The following is a 21,281-nucleotide window of genomic DNA, read 5'->3' as shown; positions in this document are numbered from 1 at the left end:
TTCCTTAAATCCTGAGAATCCACCAAATTTCTCAGTGTCCACAAATGTGGTATAACAGATCTGTTAGATGGCTAGGAGTCACTCCAGCTCTGCAGCAGTGCACAGACTATCCCCATAGCAACAATAAAGTATTTTGCCAGCAAAAGCACCAGAGCCTTTTGTTGTCTACTATTCTAGAATTAAACAAACTATTAAAGGAGAAGTTGAGGGAAATAAATAAATAAATATTTTGAGATGCCAAATGAATGGCCATAGGCATATGTATAAAGCTATAAATTCCTCCATTTTATTTCTTATATGTAAAGCTGATTTGACTATGCTGAAATCTTCTAGGCTTGGGATCAGGGGCTGACATCAGCTGGTGTGGAGCTTCCCTGACAAAACATTGCTTCAGTGGTCAACTGACCTAGGTTAAATATAACTATCTGGTACGTGGCTGACCAGTTCCCTGATCCAGTTTATTACGTCTGTGGTGTGGTGGACTGATGGTTTCAGTCACTGTAAGATCATGCTGCTGTAAGAAGGGGTTCAAATGAATTTCACCTAGTCACTCCAAACAGAGAAACAGTCAGCCTTGCCAGTCACTTAAGCCTTGTAACTCTTTACAGCAGGTCACTTGCCTTCCTTCAAGCATGCAGGAAATGCCAATGAGGTTGATTAGTCCCCAAAGGACTTTTAATTGGGTCTGCTGGAGCACAGCATGTTCGGTAGAACGGCAGAAAAGATGGGAAACTGCATAAATTACTTCAAACAAAAGTAGAAAAGATAATATCCCACAGGCACTGGAAACTGAGCATTTTTCTGCTGCTTTCCTGCCATTCCAGGAGCCTGGGACTGTGCTAGAACTTGGCAATTTGCCACAGGTACTCAGCCACATGTGCCCAGGCCACTGCCACGCTGTGAAGGCATCCATCACTTTTGAGTATATTCAGAAGATCAAAGAATATGGGAGAACAGTCTGGGAGATGTGAGCTCAGCTTCAAACTCAAGTCACTTGGGGGGTTTTACCATGCCAAATCCCAACCAATTTCAATAGTATCTGAAGCAGATCAAGCCCAAATAATTTTTGAAAACCCAGTCTGAGTCCATCAATCTCTTGTATTTTGATGGGCCACAAAGATGATCAGAGGGCTGGAGCACCTTTCCTATGAAGACAGGCTGATTGTTGGGGTTGTTCTGCCTGGAGAAGAGAAGGCTCAAGAGAGACTTTATAGTGGCCTTCCAGTACCAGAAGGGGCTACAGGAAAGCTGGGGAGGGACTTTTTAAAAAGGCATGTAGTGAGAGGACAAGGGATAATGGATGCAACTGGAAGAGGGCAGGTTAGATATTAGGACGAAATTCTTCAGTGTGAGGGTGATGAGACACTGGCCCAGGTTACCCAGGAAAGTTGTGGATGCCCTCTCCCTGGAACTCTTCAAGACCAGGTTGGATGGGGCTTGGAGGTGCCCCTGCCCATGCAGGGGGGTTGGAACTTGATGATCTTCAAGGTTCCTTCCAACCCAAACAAACCATTCTATGATTCTGGTTATCAGTTTATAATGGCTTCTCTAAGCACAGAATAAAGGAGAAAGAAACATCTCCATGGATTTTGTAGCTAGGAGATCAAATACTCTCAGGTACCTTTTGCAGCTTTCACCTGAGCCAACAAGAAACTCCCTCAGCAAGATGAGCTGACACTGGCCTGCAGCCAGGTAAGCACCTTGCTCTCACACTGTGTTTAGTCAGAGGCAGATTTTGCCACGGCTCACTTCAAGCCCAGACAATGTTAGAACAGAAGCACAAATACAAATGCCAAATTCATCTGGGGGGGCAGGAGCACAAAGGAGGAGGCAGGATGCAAGGGACACAAAAAAGGCCAGGAAGGTGGACAGACAGACAGATTGAGCGAGCCAGTGTGACAGAAAAATAATTCAAAGAGGTTTAATTCATTTCAGCCCCCCACTACAGCATGCAGTAAATTCATAGAGACAGCTAGAGACATCTACAGAAAAGACCTTCCAGCACATAGCACGGAAAGCCCAAAATACCAATTCAAGGGTAACACACAATACCACAGACTGGCAGGAAGAGAAGCTGCTTCCAAAACCAGTGTGGTCTGCCAAAACTCGCATCGCTTCTGTAGTGCAACAGTGACTGGGCAGTTTTCATCAGCTCCCTGAGAAGACCGGGAGCACAGCTACTCCTGGGAACTTTGCTGCCACTTCCACAAGCTAGTCTTTAGCTGCTCGAGCAAGTTGCAGTTGGCCACTGCTGCAGGGGCACTGAATTCCACCAAGATGATGTGGACAGGACACTTAGGCAAACACCACCTGGAGGCACTTAGCAACGGCTAAGATAGCGATGACAAAGTGGAGAGAGATAAGGAAGTGCACAGTTTTGCCCTTCCCAGATAACCTGTAACAAAAGCATGGGTAAGAACCTCTGGCAGGTCCAGGCTCCATTCCCTGACAACATGCACAGTTTCTCAGCTTGAATGCCTAAGTTCTCTCTTTATTTAGCATTTATGGATTTTTTTTTTTTCCAAAAGTGTAAATAAGCTCCTTTAAACTCAAAAAGTTGCTGGCAAAGTTTTTGCTATGTTCAGTTCATTACATTAATGGCTGTACTTGCAATCTTAATGCAAACAAGTTATAGTGGTGAACACAAAACATGAAAAATGTTTTCTTATGTAGAGAAAAGTTCACAGCACCATAATGATTCCTGTGTATCAATGCAACTTCAAATGACAAAACCAAATCCTGCTTTGTGTACAAGTGGCCGTTGTCAAAGCCACATCAAATATGCTTCCTTTTCCATCATAAAAAACCCCTTCCTCATCTCTGGGTTTGCAATTAAATTCCAACTCACAGAAGCACAATGATAGTGAAAAAGCCCAAATAACTTTCTTATATTAATACTTCCACTAGCGGCTATGACAGATCACATGGAAAAGTAGCATTTGGCAGGGACTCTAAAACCTCTTGCATTTCCTTCCTTTTCTTCCACTGCAAGTACAACTACTGCTCCACAAGTACAAGCAAGTTTTATAACTGTGCAAAAAACCATTATCCACTCATACAAAGTAACTGAGGAGAAACAAGTACTTTAAGACCATTAGCTGGAATTGGGGTTGAAAGAAGCCTTAGAGAGGTCAGAAACCAAATACCATTTTCACTTAGATCATCACATTTCAAAATTTCACACAGTCAATAATTGTAACTGTGCATAACCCCTATTACCCAATAGTGCTTTATAGTTTTACCTGTTCAGCATTGAACAGTAGCTGCACTTGGGATGAAGAGCTCTAAGCTAATTAGCATGAATTCTAGACTTTTGAGAAAGCTATAAAAATATTTTAACTTTAAAAAGATCTCCTGCATGTGAGTAAAGCACATTATCGATTTCCCTCCTAATCGTTAAAATCAACATATCCCAAACTTCTTTCCCTAACTTCATGCACCCTAGTAAACTCCTCTGTGCAAGCTAGAAGACATGAGCTGTATAGATTATGAAGAGATTTAAACCAGTTCCACATAACTCACAATTGCTTAAATTGGATGCAGGACCACCAAACCTTACTGCAATCACATAGCACACAAGGATTCTGTTTTGATTAAAATGGCTTATGAAAAAATGAATTATTCATGTTGTAATAAACTGATGTGCTTCTATTACACACACATGCACAGATCAGTTTAACAAAAGAAATAAAAATTGTGTGAGAGGTTTTAAACCTGTGTGTGCCTCATCACATGGTTAAGCAAGAAAGATGCACAAGATATGAATTGTAACTGAATATCAGTTGATATTACACAATAAACAGATTAGAAATTGGTTTAAAACCTTCCATGAAGGATTCTTTGTCACTATCACCCACGCTACATTGATCAAAAAACAATTGCTTACTTGTTTTTAAAACACCTTGTACTGAAGGGTTTATTAGGATTGCTAAGAAGCCCTTTCTATTAAGTATCCTTTCAAAAGAAAATGCTGGAAGTCATGAAGATATGTTAAAATTTAACTGCACTGTACTTGGCCTGCAGAATTCCTCTTCTGTTAAAGGGATATAGGACCCTTCCAGAAGGAAAGGAAAGCTTAATACCTGGCACAGTGACCTGGCAAATCAAGTCAGCTGTCCACAGTATGGAGTGGACAAGTCATTCTGATATGTATCTCTTATATAGTCTATATTTCTACCTTGCCCACCAAAATTTATCCATTAGGCAAGCAGGTTTTGTAGTAAGTCATGTGTTGCTTTTTCTGGGTTTTTTATACCCTCAAAGTTTTGCCCAGCTTTACATATCCTTTACGCCCAGAAAGCACTGAAGGGATGAAATAACTTCAAAAAATATATTAAAAATATCAGTTATTTGTTCAACTATCACTGATTACCTGGCCAACCAGGTGAGTGCAAAATACAGCAGTCTCTTTCTTCTCAGATATAGGCACAGCTCCCCTATGAGAAGGGATTAAACAGAAATGAATTGCTCTTTCATGCAATACCTGGGAGAGCAATTTCTCATACTCCTAAGGAACACCTAATACCTGATCACTTCCTTCTTGCTAAAAACCAAAACAAATACCAGCCAAACTGAAAAAACTTGTTCTCTTCATTTTACAGCTAACAAATATTGTTATGTTTCTGACCTTCACTGAGGTAACAACAAAGTTTGTCAGAGTGGAAGGAATGCTAGTATCACTCACCAGTTAGTTTAAGCCATTTTATGATTTTCAGGCACATTTATTTTGCAACATTTACGCAACACATCCTTTCTGTCTCTAAAAAAGGAAATGGGAAAGTTTGGGTGAAGTCTAACTTAAACAATACATTTCCATTGTGGAACCACGGTTACCTTTCCTAAGGTTGCCCTTCTGCAACAGGAATGTTACAGGACACCATTCACCAATCACATGCTCAAATACACAACGATGGTTTGTTTTGGGTTTTTTACGTCTCATTGTGCCCTTCAGAGAGAATAAGGGAGCTGCTGAGCCAGTTCCATAGTGGAAGCTGTAAAAAACCCAGTTAGATGGAGAGTTCCCAATTTATTTACATGCATATGGGACACCCTCTACAATATATGGGACACCCCAGGTCAGAGGGTGCCTCAGGGCCCTTCCCCCTTGTTTTATTTGCATTTAATTATCAGCAGTTCTTCTGTCCTGGTATTGGAATTGTAAAGATACCTGTAAAGCTGCTTTCCATCTCTTTTGAAAAGTTAAGCTGGACATGTAGTCAATTAAATTTTTAAAATATGGTGTATTCTTTAATTTTTGTTATTTACAATAATAAAAATGCATTTTGACTCAAGCATCAATATTTTGCACCAGAGATGAAAGGCCTAGACACTGGCAGGGTCATGCTGCTCTGCCAAGGTCATGTTTTCCTAATGCCTTGCCATAGGCTCTATTTGTTCTGACCTCAGAAGTCAGATAAAGAAATTGCTTGCTTTCTATTCCATCACTGATGTTTTGCACTTCAAAAGACATGAATTTTTAGCGAAAACACTTTTTAGGCAATGAGGTAACTACTTCTAATTTTAATGCAAGCAAACAGAAAGGCACTGAAAATTCAGTGATATCAAACTACTAATTATGTCAAAAGTCAATTAAGCTTTTTGGGGGAGGAAAAGAAAGACTAAGCTTGGGTGACTTGTTAAGACTTCAAAGTTATCTCCCTCATATTTTCTTCTCACCATTTAGAACCACTCTGACAGCTTGGATTAAGACATGCCATGTTTGCAATTGCAAAGAATTTTAACAGTGTTGTTTATTTTCTTATTCTGACTTTCAGCATTATCAACACTAAAAAACAGCTTTAAGGAAGCCTCAATTTTGGGCCACAGTAATGTTTTTTGCTGAACGTCTCATCTTATTCACAAATTTTCAGCACTTCATTTTTTTCCCCCTCAAGTAATTTCCCCATAAAAGTTATTTCAAGCCTGCGACAAATGCAAGTTTGAAACTGCTCCTGAAAATTTATTGCATACTTATTTTCTCCATAGAGTGATTTACTCATAGTTTGTGCTTCACAGCAGTAGGTAAAAGGTAATGTTTTTCCACATGACAAACAGCAGGCAATAGAAGCTCCTTCATTCAAATAAAACGAGAATATTGAGGTATGTTATGCAAAAGAAGAAAGAATAATATCATCCTTAATGCAAGAGTAACCATATATTTAATCTAATGTAACACTGTGGAGATACATTGGCCATCATTAAAAATCGGAAATTACCATTAATTGTTGAGCAATGTCAGTCACCCTTGCTCTATACCCTTAATCTGAGGAGGAGGGAGGAGGAATGCACTACACAGGAATCGTCTAGGAAACAAATGTTAGACAGTTATTTCCCTGTGAGAGTTATTTCCATGCAAACATTTGCATTTTCCCTGAAGAATAACTTCTATAGTAAAAACCATAACACGTTGTTTCAGGTATTTATCTCCAGTCTTCATAACACTTAACCTTATACCAATCAAGCTTCCCACTGAAACCAAATTAAGCTCATGCTTAAGTACCTGGGTAAGCTACTCACCAAATGAGCCACAGGTGGACAACCTGGCTGCTTTATTCTGAACTCACATACTCCAAAAAATATCTCAAATAACCTGGGCAGGGATGGGTTGGTAGTGGTTTAAATGTTCATCTTCAAAGGATCCTGCATCTTCCCCAAAGTTGTTTGTTCAATAGTGTTTTTCCTAAAGGTCTCTCAAAGAAGTTGTATCTTGGATATAACTTGGAAGCATGGAAGATCCCAGTGCGCAGCAATAAATGCAGGGCCATAGAAAGAGACCTCTTTGGGGAAGAGCTCCCTATTGGCCTTCAAAAAGTATGAGCTTCTGTGTCCCATTTTATCTGGCATTGAAATTGCCAATACTGCTATTTCATAGATACGAGCTGAGATGAATATGAAGGATCACTCTGTCACACATCGGAGGAGCATGAACTATTCATTGTTCTATTTTCCACAGCCAAGATTAAAGGCGTAAGGACACAAGGCTAGAGTAAGAGCCTTTTAATTGCAGGAAAAAATAACACACAGCACAGCCATAGACAACAGGAAGATACTGCATTATCCACAGGTGTAACTGAGCAGGTTGTGTGTGAAGGGACACTGAGATTGAGGCATGTTGCCTGAATAGAAAAGAAAAAAACACCACACATTGAAACCTTTCTGCACACCTCCTCCCAATTCAAAGCAACATCAGGGAAGTACAGGCTATCCCATGTCAAGCAGAAATGAGCAGAACTTCTTGCTGATTAAATGCCACTGTGAGCAAGAGGTTGATTTTCCATGTATATTAATGTATCTGAATCTACTGGAACCCTTGACAGCATAATTTTATATAATTATTTTCTACTCACTATCCTCCTGGATTGCAAATATGTTTATCTTTTATAAAATGACGTCAGTGTTAAGCAGCTTGCTTTTGTTGTTTCACTTCTTAAACTAGTTAGGGCTTATTATGAAAGACAGGGCAGTGTCTTTTCTTCTACTTGTGGTTTGGCTATAGTCCTCACTAGGATAAAACAAGAAAATGTGTCAGGAAAGAGGCGGAATGAATGTACCAGCCAAAGTTTCACCTCTTCTCAGAATTTAACAGTGTAATGTTGCATAATGCATACATAAGTGTTGCATTACAATGGTGAAGAAGTATTACTAGGTAACCAGTGATTTTGATTTCAGGATTGTTTGTTAAAAGCTTACATGCTTCAAATAAAGTTATCTAAGAGTCCAGTTTTTAGGCAATATTCATATCTTCTTGCTTAATCAGGTGGACATCTTGGAGGCAAACACTACAGAAAATTTCCAAATCCACTTCCTCTTTTAGTCAGAGCCCCCCTGTAATGCCCACCCAGTGGTACTCAAAAAGAGTCCCTTCACCATCACATCATAGGTGTGACACGTTAATCAGATATGGGTCAAATGTGAGTCTGGAAAGCAAAAAAATTAACATAGCATTTTGTAATAGGCTATGACTATGACTTGAGGAAGGTGAGAACCACAGATTTGAATTTCTCTTCTTCCACCAGAAAACAAGCACAACAAAACCAAAACCAAACCAACCAACCAAAAAATAAATCAGATACAAGCTCTTTCCACCCTCTGAGAATATATTTTTCTTCACATACATATTCCAGAACATACTTCACTAGGGCTTGTCAAGCACTCCCAGTACCTTGGATAGAACGTGATAGCAAAGTCCAAAGGATCAGATATATTTATACTACAATTTTATACACACAAATACTCCACTAATCTGTTAAAGAGAACACAGTGGCCCTTCCAAAAAAAGAAGAAAATGTGGCAGAATACAAACAGTGTTCTCTGGCTAAAATACTGGGTATTTGTGAAAGGCTCCAAGCAAACAAACCAGTAAGGTAAATCAAACAACCCGATGGTGACTGCGAGACAGCCCATGCAGACAACTGCTGCTGTACAGTTTAGAAACAGATCAGTCACACTACCTACTTCTACCAGATGCACTTTCTAAAAATATTTGTGATGGCTTCACTCTTGCTCTGCCTTAATTTGTTTCACCATAGTGCAAAGCAAGAGAGGCCACTGATCACTAACAAGATCAGAGCATGTACCTCACTTTCTCACCTCCTATAGAAAGCAGCAGATGCGATTGGCAAAGGAGACTGCCACAAGTTTCCGCTTTGCACAGCTTTTGTTAAATTTGCAATAGACTGAGCTATACTATATGAATTAAAACATACATTAATAGCATTAGCAGTGCTCTAAGTAGGAATCTAGGTTATTAAAGTCAGCTAATGTTATTCAGAAAACATGTTAGTATATTAACAACAGAAGAGACAACTACTGGTGGGCAGGTTGTTGGAAAATCAGTAATGCAACCCGTGTGACATTTACAGGTGCCGTTTACAGTGCTTGGGCAATATAGTACCTATTGCAGTGGAGGGTTCAACACATTCATCCTTCCACTTCTTCGCATGCAAAAGAACAGAACCCTGATGTCCCCGTTGTTACTCCCTCTCAGCAGGCCACAGTATCCCATCATGTGCCATTCCATAGACATCTATATATAGAATAAAATGACACTGTACAGTACATATAGATCTATGCAAGCACATTACAGGACTTTTAGGAAGACAGACTCACAGCTTACAGATACCTTGGTAGGTGCAATACTTTGCTGCTCTAGTGACAAACACTATCTAAATGTCACCACTACTTATAACCAGCTTTTCTCCCTCTCCAGATTTTACACACCAGCCACTCAGAGACATTTATACTGCTTCACGACAGGAGGGTTCCCCTGGAAGGCGCAGCATGGCCAGCCTGCTGCCCGTAGTGCACACAGAGCAGGGCACCTGTGGGAGGTGGGCAGAAGGGAGTTTATCTGCTCAGGAAGGGAACCAAGCATGATCACTGCTGGCAGCACATTCCCTTTCTTGAGGGGGGAAGACAGCCACTCTCAGTTTGGGAAGTGCCCAGAGCCACTGTACCTGGAGTCTGCAGACCCCTAGTCTGCTTTAGACTCAGCAACAGGAACTCCATGCCATCAGCTGGAACAGCAGCATCAGCCTGTTCACCTCACAGGAACTACAGCCTTACTGTTACCCATGCTGGTAGTAACCGTGACCTTTCGTGAAGCTGGAAAAAAAAGCCTGAAGCCAGCAAGACCCTCTTCCATGGTAAAACTCTGCACTAAGAAGGGAGGAGACAACATTCCAAGGGGAAGATTAGGAAAATAAAGGTGCAAGCTGGAGAATGCTGCTGTTAAGCGATCTGGGAGTCTGTGCTTGTCTGCCCTTAGGTCAAACAAAATTAGGTGTGAAAAGTACAGTATACATACTCAAAATAGATCAAGGAGATGGAAAAGAAGCCAGAATTTTGTGAATATATATATTTTTTTTTCTGCAAAGCCCAAACAATTTTATATCTTGCTCAAGGTTTAATGAAGTATGAAGAAAAATCTTCAATTTTAAAGTGCAGAGTGCATTTCTAACTGATCGAGAGTTAATCCTTGCAACAACAGAAAAAACAGAGAGTCTAATTAGAGCTACACTGTGAAACCTACCTTCCCCTGGGATGAGCAGTCAAGAACACAGTTAACAACCACTTGTTCTGACCGTGGCTATGAGAGTCAGATCCTCGGGAATGCAAAAAGGTTAAAAATATGATGTGAGACTAGACCTTCAAATAGGAATGATGCACTATGACTACTTCTTTAAGGCACCCAAACTGCCTTTCTGTTTCTCTGCAGTCATCAACATGGAAACCCACTGCTGCATTACTGCAAAAGAGGCTTCCTCCACATCCATCTGCAGAAGACTCTGTGCTTTACCAAGACAATAACAGTTTGGGCAGCAATTTCAGTTATTTTATTGTGGCCAAGTAAGCAGCAACTCAGCAGCTTCTGCTGAAATAGCATCACCACAGTACTGAAATGGCATGCTAAATTACTTCTGTACTATTTTGCAGATTACATGAAGATTGATATTCAGCCTGTTGGAATAATGCTAAGGAACGACGGAATGTATAATTTTGAGAACTGTCAGAGCAATTAAATGTAAATATATCTATATATATAGATATAAAATATTAATGACTCAGTAAAAGGGCTCTGTACACTTCTGCCCCCTCCCCAGCTGGTCTGTGCACTGCCATTTCAAAAGCCTGCCTGCAGTTATCCCTGCCATACTGTGGCAGAAGCACATGCCAGCACAGGTAGGCACTCAGAGCTGGTGCTGAAGGGAGGTGTGTCTCGACAACCTGGAAACAAAACAGCCCTTTTCCTCCGAAAAGTAAACCTCTCACCCGTGCTGTGCAGGCAGCTGCACAGGTAGAGCACGCAGGATGTGCAAGCAGACAGCTATAGCCGGGATGTGCAGAGGGGCAAGCCCGGCCGGGCTCCCTCGCCGCATTACAGCCCCTGCTGCTGCAGTGAAGCGGCGGGAGGGAGACGTCTGCTCGGGCGCAGGGAGCCGTCACACCCCCACCGTTCGCCGGGAGGGGATGGTCCCGGAGCACCCAAAACCCTCTAAACCTCTAAGCCGCTCCCAGCCCGCGGCAGGCTCCCTCCAAGGAGAGAAGGAGAGCTGCGCGGATTCCCGGGCGTTACATCCCCCCCCGTCCTCCCGCAAGAGGAAGCCACAGATCTCTGCCAGCCCCGGAGCCCCGTTAACACGCTGACCCATTACACTGCTCCGGCGCCCGGGCAGCTGGCCCGGAGCGGTGCTGCCCTCCCTCCCCGGCAGGCCGGAATCCCGGCTCCCCGGTGCCCCGGGCCGGGCAGCCCTGCACCAAGCCCCGCGCCCGCCTGCCCGCGCAGCCTTTGGGCCGGGGCTGCCCCGGCCGGACAAGTACCTCTGCAGGGGCAGGACTTCGCAAGCCATGCTGGCCATGGGGCCGCCGCCTGTCCTGCCGCCCGCTCGCTGCTCGCCTCGCCGCGCCCGCAGCGCCTCGCCGAGGGGAGCGGCCCGGCCCCGGGGCGGGGCGAAGGGGCCGCCGACCCGGGTTGGCGGCTGACGGGGACCCGCCCCGCCGCCGGTGGCTCCGGCCCGGCCCCTCTCGCTGCCGCCCGTGAGAGGGACACTCGGCCCCGGCCTGCCCCACCGGCCAAGGCAGACGCAGGCTAACCAAAGGAGGTGTATATTGCCATGGAATCATAGCATGGCTTGGTTTGGAAGGGACCAACCCCCTTGCATGGGCAGGGACACCTCCCACTAGACCAGGTTGCTCCAACCTCCATCCAACCTGGCCTTGAACACTTCCAGGGAGGGGACAACAGCCACAGATTTTCTGGGCAACCTGGTCATAAACCTACAAGAAATGCCACAAGCTGAGGGCTAATTACAAGATACCTTTTTAACAAAAACACCCCACAAAGTCTTTTGTACACTTCTAGTAACTATAATCTGACCCCTCTCCCCATTCTTCCTAAATGTCACCTAGGCTGCAATGTAGTCACCTTGTAGTCAATGATGCAGTCAAAGACTACAAAGTCAATTGTAGCCAATGACTACACAGTGTAGTCACCACCTCTACCTCCCCTTCCCACAGGCAGGGTTCTCAGCATCCATCTGGCCCACTCGAAGCTCTATGGCACCATCACGAGTGGGTGTGCCACTTCCCAGGACATAGCAGCCTTGGGAAACAAACAGCACACATTCCCTAAGAAGATCTGGCATGGAAATGTTTGACTGGCTGCTGAAGGAGCATATCCAAAGTGTAATTTTTCAACCTTTGCACCTCCTCTGCCTGGAACACCTAAGGATCACCTTCAACTTCCTCCAACACTGGACAGAAACACTTTCTGCTGCTGCCCTACCTGTGAATGACATTATCACACTGCATGCTTTATGTGATGGGGAAGGGGACAATCTCAAACCAATAAAGGGGCATAAAAGAATGGATCCTTTCAACATTTTTAGAGGTAAAAGCCCAATGGCTAATTCTGGCACAGCTAAACATGCCAATCTTCAAAAATTCAAGCCAATATTAAATGCATTTTTTGGGAGAAAGCTGTCACAAGAGCTTCGTTTACGACTTCTGTACAGATGTAGGTGATGCAAACAAATCGGACATGGGCCACATCAGCCTTCTGGAGAAGCAGTAGACACTCAGGTTAGTAGAAGGGTATCAGACGTTTAACAGGGATGCCTAACAGATCCTGAACTCTCTCAGCAGGAAGCATGGGCATTGTTATCTTAAAAACAAGAGCAGCGGGCAGCTGCAGCTTCAGCAAGCAGTGGCATGGAGTAGAGATGCAGAGGTCAATTGAGAAGTGGCCCTGCTTCAGTACACTGAACTGTTTAATATTTGCTCCTGTCAGCAGGCTGACTGGAAGAAGTGCATTAGTAATGCTTCTGCCCTTTGCCTCAGCACAAGCCTGTTCTGCTGTGCAACAGTCACGCCAGGCACAGCACAGGGCCCCTTTTTAGGAAAGGCAGCAATGCTGATAAAGCACTCTGCCATCATGAATCTGGGCTGCTCTTATCTGCAGCAATTAAATGTATATCTTGATGACTTCCTGTTAAATTAAATGTGCCATTTGTGCTCTTAAGCAACTAAAACCATGAAAGATTTTACTCTGATACATAAAACTGCTTCAGTATAAAACAAAAGCACCTTGTACTGTTCTCACAATTTGACAATAAATCAAACTGCCTCTTATTAGCCAGCCATTTTTTATATGCACACAATTATTCATAGTTTATTACACTTGTATAAACTGAGTGTTACCACTAGGATGCCAATAAAAAAAAAAAAATTCCACATGTAACTAAGGACCCCCTCTACACAGACAAGGAGTCAGGGTTCTCCAGAGCAGCTTGCTGAATAAACAGAAGTGGAACAACTCAAACAGCTGCTCTACCCTGAATTTATATCCTAGCAATTTTATCATAACTTCCATGGGACTTGCCCATATAAATAAGCTTAGAAGTACTAAGATCCTTGACGAAGAATTCACTAAGAAAAAGGGATGCCGTAATAATCAGAAATACTAATTTAAGAATTAGTACCAGTGAAGAAGGTTCATGGCATCATGCTAAAATCAAAGAGATGCCTTGGGAGAACATTAAAGTTCCAGATCCACCTTCTGCTCCTGTACTTTTCTTTTGGAATCCTCTCAAAGGGGAGTCAGTTTTCTCCTCTCCTTCCTCATCTGCCTCCTTAACACTGTCAAAACCATCATGACTAAGAAGAGGTACCCTAGCTCACATTTCCCTGCACATTCACTGGCATGCAACTTCCACACCCATTTAAAGAAAGGAGATTAAAGACAAAAAATTGCGGCTGGTGGACTTTTGATTTCCCAAGGTTTTACTTATTATTGGAGCAGCTGCAGATATTGCAATAAAAAACTTTAGCATGCAAAAATGTCAAAGAGTGAAATTTAGAAAAGTACTTTTGGGCAGAGTGGCCATCTGTTAGTAAGAGCAGAAGTACCTGCTACTCAAACAGCAGGAAATCTTCCCACACTGCATGTCATCGTACTTCAGTTTGTATCATCTCAGTGGGCCCTCTGAATGACTCACTCTGTCAAACAAGTACACAAGTACATGGCTCCTTAATTCTTCACCTTGCTCTTCAAAGGTATGGACCACAAGCAATGCATTTGTGGCACAAAGCAGGCAGACAAAAGCTGCCAGAAAACAGCATCTTATCTCCAAAAATTCAATTTCCTTCTCATAGATAGTTACATTAAAGCCAACTTGCTACTTGACAGAGACAGGAATTAATACTCCCCCTGCTCTCTTTCAACCTTTTAAACTTGCATAATTCTAGCTGGGTTATCGTGTACGAAACCTTGGATTATAGAACATTTTGGTTTGGTTTTGTTTGTACTTGCTGAATTTGTTCTCCCATGCTAAGCGTGGAAAACAAAACCTCTTCTGCCATTTTCACACAATTCTTGCATTCCTATTGCTCAGAAAGGCCAAACTCATCTGTTGGCAGCAATAATGCACCACAGCAGCTATTTATGGTACCACCAAACATACATACAGAGGATGGGGGGAAAAAACCCCTCTCTCAGGACAGCTTCAGCATTCTCTCCACTGACTCTATGCTCCTTAGTGTATTTTGAATACTCCAGGAAAATAGCAAAAAACTATAAAAATTATAAAGCCCACTAAAATACCAACATACATTGCCACACTTCAGCACCTATGCCAAGGCAACACCTGGGTTCCAAGTATTTGATTTGCAAATCTCTTAGTGAGATTCAACAAAGAAAAAAAGATGCTGTCTGGAACTAAGTATGAATAATCACTTCTCTCTACCACCATTGATGTATAAAGAATGAACATACCTTTGGAAAGGAAGTGTCCTGTCAATCATCATTACAGAAGTTCTTTCTTCTCTTTTTTCCCATTTCATACTTAGATGCACCCTGAGTAATTTTGTCAGCATATAAAGCAACAAGAGAGAAGAATCTATGAACAGCACCAGAGGATACAAGATATAAGTGATAATGGATTTTATGAGGATGTATTTGTGTCTGCCTTCTGAAAAGCTGTTATTCCTGCACTGCCATACACAAACTAGATACTATTTTTTTAAAAAAGAAGAGAGAAAGAGAAGAAAATATGATCTTGCCTGGTCTGATAAAATCTGAGGGTTTTTAAGATGCTGGAGTTCTGCTCAGTATCATCAGTGTATTCCCACAGTGTTTACTAAGTTATGCAATAATTTCCCCCCGGCAGAAACATGAAATGCAAAGCAAAGATACCATCAGAGTGAAAAGTAAAGAATGTACTTTTCAGAACACCAGTAATACAGAATTTTAAATCTCTTTATTTATGTACACAAACATGCATTGATACATGCATTTTTATCTCTAGAGTACCTGCGCATATAAGCATCTGCAATTATAAATTATATATATATAATATAAATTTTATATATATTATTATATATACCCTGGAAAACCTCCTGCCGGCCAGAAGATTTGTGTGCACATATAAAATAAGTCACATTTAAATAGAAATAGTCTTTGGAAACTGTAGCCCTTCATGTCCAAACAAAGCAGACAGAAGATTAAATAGGCCTTGTCCAAAAGAGGACAAACAGGAAGAGTGAACAACTAGTATGTCAAAAAAGTAATTAAAGGGGAATCCTCAAAAAGCAGTTATGTGCTAACAGTGATTTTTCAAGACTAGTAGTACTCAGCCCTGTACCACTTAATGCTTTTATCCGTCATCTGAAAGGAAATTTAAAACAATACCAGTGGCTCTTTTTAAGATTTTGTGTGTAAGTCAGTATTACAAGTTTCAGTACAACCAGTTAGGAGTAGTATTTGGCAACTACAGGCAACTTAATGGGTCCTACTGGGGGATACAATGTCATGCCAGATCAGTACTTCCATACAAGCCCTGAGTGACTGTGTAGCTAAAGAAACTAACACTGTCCTGAGAGGCAATCAACATGGATATTGCACAGAAAAAGTGAATTATGTCTGTGTTTCCTACTGGGGAGGTTGCTACAGGAGACTCTGATCAGTTCTGGAAACCCCTTTCTCAAGCAAGTTATCAAAAACTGAAGAGTGCTCAGAGACAACCCATGAAGGGAACACAACTAAACCAAATATGTTCAGTGCTTTTTAAAGAAAACAGCCCATGCATGCAGGAAACAATATTTGACCCAGTACTCACAAGCTGAACAAGATCCAATGGCTGGGAGTTAAAGACAAGGCAAATTATGACTAGAAATGAGATATTTTTAAACTATGAGGATAACTAACTACTGACTTAATTCATCAAAATGACGGTGAGTTTTTCACATTCTTAAAACTTACAGTTGCCTCTGTTTAGAAACACCAAGCCTTAGATAAACTGCCCAGATGTAATTTCAAGAATTTTCTCACTCATATTCTCAACCAGTACACTTCTTGTCCAAAAAAGAAGCAAGTTGCACCCAACCGACTTCATTTTACCCCTTTTATTTTTGGCACCGTCATAGAGATACAAGTATTGTTGGCATATCCGTGGGGAACATAGTGTTGTTTTTTTTTTCACTGTAGCTCTTCTGTTCCTTCCTGCAACTTGGAGGCCAAATTACTTTTTAAACAAAGCTAGTTAAAAATCTCTTATGGAGGAAACATTCCAGAATTGTTCCTTAAACTTGCTGGGACAGGACAAAAGTAAACACCAAGCTGAAAGGCTTCTCAGAGCTTCAGGTTCTCAGAACTCCTGATCTCAGCCAACAGATAAGCATGTAAGCACTTCTCCCATCTAGAGGGACACCCTAAACTCTCAGGAGACCTGGATTAGCTGCTGTGGCTGCTTCTTCATTAAGCAGCAGTGTCCTTTGCAAGCACTGCCACACCCGCTTGCCAGTTGCTTTAACTTGTTCCAAAGGACTCTTGCCCCATGGGATAGCCCAGAAATTATTTCTTGGCATCCCTCCTGGCAAAAGGGGAGGATTTAGAGTAGGTTCCTAAAGGGTTTTCTGGGAGAGCATCAAGTAATGAATGGCTGTGCCAGCTAATCTGCTGTGGGAACAGGGTAAAGCATGCTGTGCAATAGGTCACTAGGTTCTTCACTTGCACCACTTGGTTCAAGTGCCAGACAATACGAAAGCAAGCAAACAAGGAGAAATCGGGTCATATACAAGTTATTCTTAAAGCAGGCTTCTGTATCAATGTCTAATGAAACTTCCCCCACTCCTCTAAACCACTATTTTTTATAAAACAGTTTGCACAGAGACTCTTTAAAAATTCTGTGGGGGCAGACCAATAAAATTGTTTGCCATAGAAAACACTGAAGTAAAAGTATTTGTCAGCAAAAAGACTCAACAAATTTTTAAATTAGCCCTTGGTACTCTCTGCATTATCTACATTTCTTACAAAAAATGTCACTGGTTTCACTCTTTCCCACCTTTCAAAAGCTATCCTTTGAACTCCATGCCTCTGCACCCACAATGTTTCCTGCTTTCTAAAGCATCTTGAAGTGAAATGTTTGTAGTTCACCCTTTGCCTTATGAAAATAACATCCATATCAGAAGGAGCTGAGCAAAGTGGAGGAGCAGGGTGCACCATTCATGTTGGGTGCACACTGGTTTTTACTCCACTGAATGATAAACAGCCATCCGTGCTGGCAAGGGTGGCAGTCTGGCAGAGTTACCCTCCAAAAAAACCCCTCTAGAAATAGCTCCTCTTCTTCAGTGAAATGACGTGACTGAAAGGAGTCCTCCCTTTGCACAAGTGCCCCAGCAGCCGTTCTGACTCCCGGGAGAGGTGGTGGGAAAAGATGACTTGGCAGGAAGAGATTGACTCTGGCTGGGAGGCACTAAGAAAAGAGTGAGCTGGGTGAGAGTAACTCCATCTCTTTGCCTAGAGCTGGAAGAACCATCTGCCACAGACGCAAGGGAGATCCTGGCTAAAAGACAACTCTGACGAGATCTATTACAATATGACTGTATTTGACCAGACTACAGCCTCCTCAGGCCAGTACTTGGGCTTCTTCCTGCACCCATCTGTGCATGTATCAAGAAACATGAATTATTGCTTATGCATGGGCAGATACAATGACGCTGGGCTCAGTCAGCACAGCTCACTGCTGTGTCCCTCATTTGCAACATCAGCTTTGAGCCTGACCACTCTGTACATGTCCAGGCTGTGCAAACATGCTCTTATCCTGCTGCAGGCCAGTCAGAGCAACATCAGAAGTGGCAAAAACGGATAATGAAGGGAAAGAGAAGTTTAGCATAAGCCTATGTTCCATTATCAAAAACATTCAGAATGACAAGAGAAAGATCTGTGAATTTGCAGCTTCCCAACCCACCTTCAGAGTCCTGGGAAAAAGCCAAGTTTTTCTACCCAAGGGACATAAATCCAGCAAAAACTAATGAGAGTTTAGAGCAAAACTTATTTTCTGTGGTCTCAGTAGCCCTGTCAGAATGGCAGTCAGTTTATTTTTTTTCCAATTTGACACTTTCTGGAGTTTCAGAGTAGGTTTTTTTGAAGGAAACATCTATAAAGTTTATAAAACATGGCACGCTTTTAGCAGTGCTCCCAACAGAGTAATCATTTTATGGTGGTTACGTGGTTCCTAACCATAATGAAGAACAATAAAAATATTATTTAGTTAGATATTTATCCCTCCCTACATGACTCAAACTTTCTGAATGCAGACAGCTTGGAGACTGTGAAAGGGCCTGAGGAACCGGTGGTGGAATCTCTTGTTTCCGGGAATCCTGTCAAAGCCTTAATGACTGGAAGTCAGTACCATCCAAGCGGCCTGTAGTAATTTCTCTGCAGTCAACTAGTGGGCTCTCTTTGCAATCACCCCTAGTGCAAAAATACTTCCTGCAGTGGGTGCTGAATGAAAAGGAAAGCTTTGGTAGAGAATTTGAACTATCTTCATACTTTGCAACTGCAGCCCTCTCAAGCCAGGAGAAAGGCACTGAGCCAATGTGAGAAAGTGCAATTTGTAAATAAGCTGTCAGCTTGGGATCACATTCCTCACAACAGACAAAACCAGGAAATCTCTTGTGGCCACTGACCATGAAAGACGAGGGTTTTACACCACTGAAACAGTTCAGACAAACAGATACAAGAAAGTGACACAAGCAGTGAGTGACAACTCTGCCCTGCCACCCACAGCCTTTTCTGAACAGACAGCCAGCTGACCACTTTGACTAAAATATATATGTGTGTCATGGGAAGTCACAGCTGAACTCCATCAGCCTACACTGCAACGTGCTGAACACAACGTCCAAGTGCACAGTTCAGGCAGCTGAACTGGGAAGTTGCAGCAGCAAACAAGTCTGGCTGAGAACTTGGTGACCTCTGCCCACTGATCTTCCTGCGGCCTGCCAGCAGGACACAGATCCAGGTTCCCTCTGGGACGCTGCACAGGAAGGAGTACCTCACAGCTTCAGGTGGTAGAAAACTGCTTGCTCTGCAAAGCTACCGGAAACAAGGCACAAAACGCTGAACCTCCTCCACTGAACAATGCACCAGGCACTTCAGGAGACAGGCTAAGGAAGCTACAGGAGAGGAAACTACTCACTGCAGTAAAAAAAACATCCAAGTCACAGTGCAGAGGCTCTGCCTCTTTCCTAGTTGCTAGGAAGACAGGTTAGGGATGGGTATCTTGGATTTTATAAATGCAAATATTAAAAGCACATATTAAAAGCCATGGCTGGCTTAATTTTTTTAATATCCACTGTGTCTTCTTCCATAAGGGGTCACCGATCCTTTTGTTTGAAAATTACCTCAAGATTGTCACAGATGTTTGCACATTATTTCCTACAGAAAAACTATTATTTGACCCAGCTGGTATTAGAAAGCCACCAGCCTCATCAGATGAAGGGACTTTCGCCTCACAGCAGAAGCAGATATAAAAAAAATGAACAAGATTACAAGATAAAGAATCCTTCTAGCTGAGAGGGCCATGCCTGTGATACAGTAAGGGAGTCGGGTTTTTTCAGCTTCGTTACTCAATTGCTGTGAACTTACTGTAGTCACTTTCTGGTTTCTAAGGCGGCTGGATGCTGTCCCAGGAAATAGGAAAAGCCAAATACTTGCCTCATGGTCTGAAGTAAGAACTTTTGTTTCAGTATCCTGCTTTCTACATCTAACAGTTGTCAGACCTTTGTTTAATTTATGATTCTTGCTGCTTCCAAGATGAACCTCCACCTCTGTGGCACAGGTCACAGAATCAGATTCTAAATATTCTCCATCCCACAACCCATAATTTGTCACCAGATAAATCTTGTGTAGAGACGCAAAGATAAGATGTCTAGAGGTGAACAGGGTGGATAGAATATTGTAATGGGCAAAGCCTAATCTAAAGGAGTAACCTGTGTGGGGTGGAAGAGAAAGGGCAAATGCTTGGAAAAGTAAACTGAAATCCACCCAGGTGACTTGCATGGAAAAAAATCTACATAATTACATGTTTCTGTTATTGTCATTACGTCTTGGCTACAGACAGGGGAGAAGAACCCAGGGAGAGCTGAGACCACACCCTGACTCACCATTCACAGCTACCTACCTTGGAGAGAGACATAAATCACATGTCTTTGTGGCTGGGTTTTTCGAAAACTGAATGCTTTTCTTAACAACTCATTATGTAAGGCAGTTCCTAGTGCCAGCATCTCACAATGCAAGAAAGAAGGGAATTGATTGCATAGGAGGGTGGAGACAAATGTACTCTCAAAGTTAAATGAGTCAGCTTGGAAAAACTAACTCAACACAACCTAGAGAGAAAGTGACAAACAGCAACAATACCTCACATAAAAGTCCCCTCTGAGGGCTCAAAGAAGGGCCCAACAGAGGCTGCTGCTGAATGATGCATAAGGCAACCAGCTCCCCACCAACATCATTCCAGACCTTTGCTCCCTTCCTGAGCAGTTTTCTCGAAGAATCCAGGGCTGTCGGAGGGCAGCCCTGCCTCCTGCCTGGCTGAAATCCCTTATGTAAACCTGGCAGCAAGGTTCCTAAGTGATAAGGCAAATTATTACTTTGGATAGGGACTGAATGTACTGCCATGACAGACTTCAAAAACAAAAAAAACCCCAAACCTAAACAAAAATAGTCAGCTAAGCAAACAACACCAGCCCCCCTGCTTGATTTGTTCTGGCAACAACAGGCACCCAAGTTCTTATGACATACCAGAGAATAATGGTAAGTTTTGTCTTGCTTTGGTTTTAAACTGCAGCTGCTAAAAGGAAAATAGGGAAAGAGGTTATAGTAAGCATAATCTCCTCAGCATACAAATAATTATGTTTTCATACCTCCACAATTAACAGCGAGAACATGCAGTATCATTAAGAAGAGGGTGCAGCATGGTACATTAACCCACCCCTTATTTTAGGGA

At 42.4% G+C, this 21,281-nt stretch overlaps 1 protein-coding gene across 15 annotated transcripts in view; it reads right to left on the bottom strand.

Moving 5' to 3' along the window:
• FAM13A (family with sequence similarity 13 member A) overlaps window positions 1–21,281 on the bottom strand; it is a 130,834-nt gene that overhangs the window by 49,983 nt on the left and 59,570 nt on the right. Inside the window, exons 1-2 of one of the 15 annotated variants that reach the window (XM_051618923.1) lie at window positions 11,320–11,408; window positions 4,373–4,436 (exon numbers count right to left, since the gene is read on the bottom strand). The exons of 10 other annotated variants lie outside the window; for them this stretch is intronic. Coding sequence is in view for 1 of the 5 variants with exons in the window: in XM_051618922.1 (XP_051474882.1) it covers window positions 11,320–11,357 (38 nt within the window). In the remaining 4 variants the exon portion in view is untranslated. Of the gene's footprint in view, window positions 1–4,372; window positions 4,437–6,516; window positions 6,545–8,893; window positions 8,992–10,030; window positions 10,098–11,319; window positions 11,409–21,281 lie in introns of those variants that run through there. 4 more of the 15 variants (XM_051618922.1, XM_051618926.1, XM_051618924.1 and 1 more) reach the window with 4 other exon arrangements.

Source organism: Apus apus, chromosome 4 (genome assembly GCF_020740795.1).
Source record: "Apus apus isolate bApuApu2 chromosome 4, bApuApu2.pri.cur, whole genome shotgun sequence".
NCBI lineage: Eukaryota > Metazoa > Chordata > Aves > Apodiformes > Apodidae > Apus > Apus apus.
Note: the sequence above shows the minus strand (reverse complement) of the source record. Positions and strands in the feature narration are given on the sequence as shown.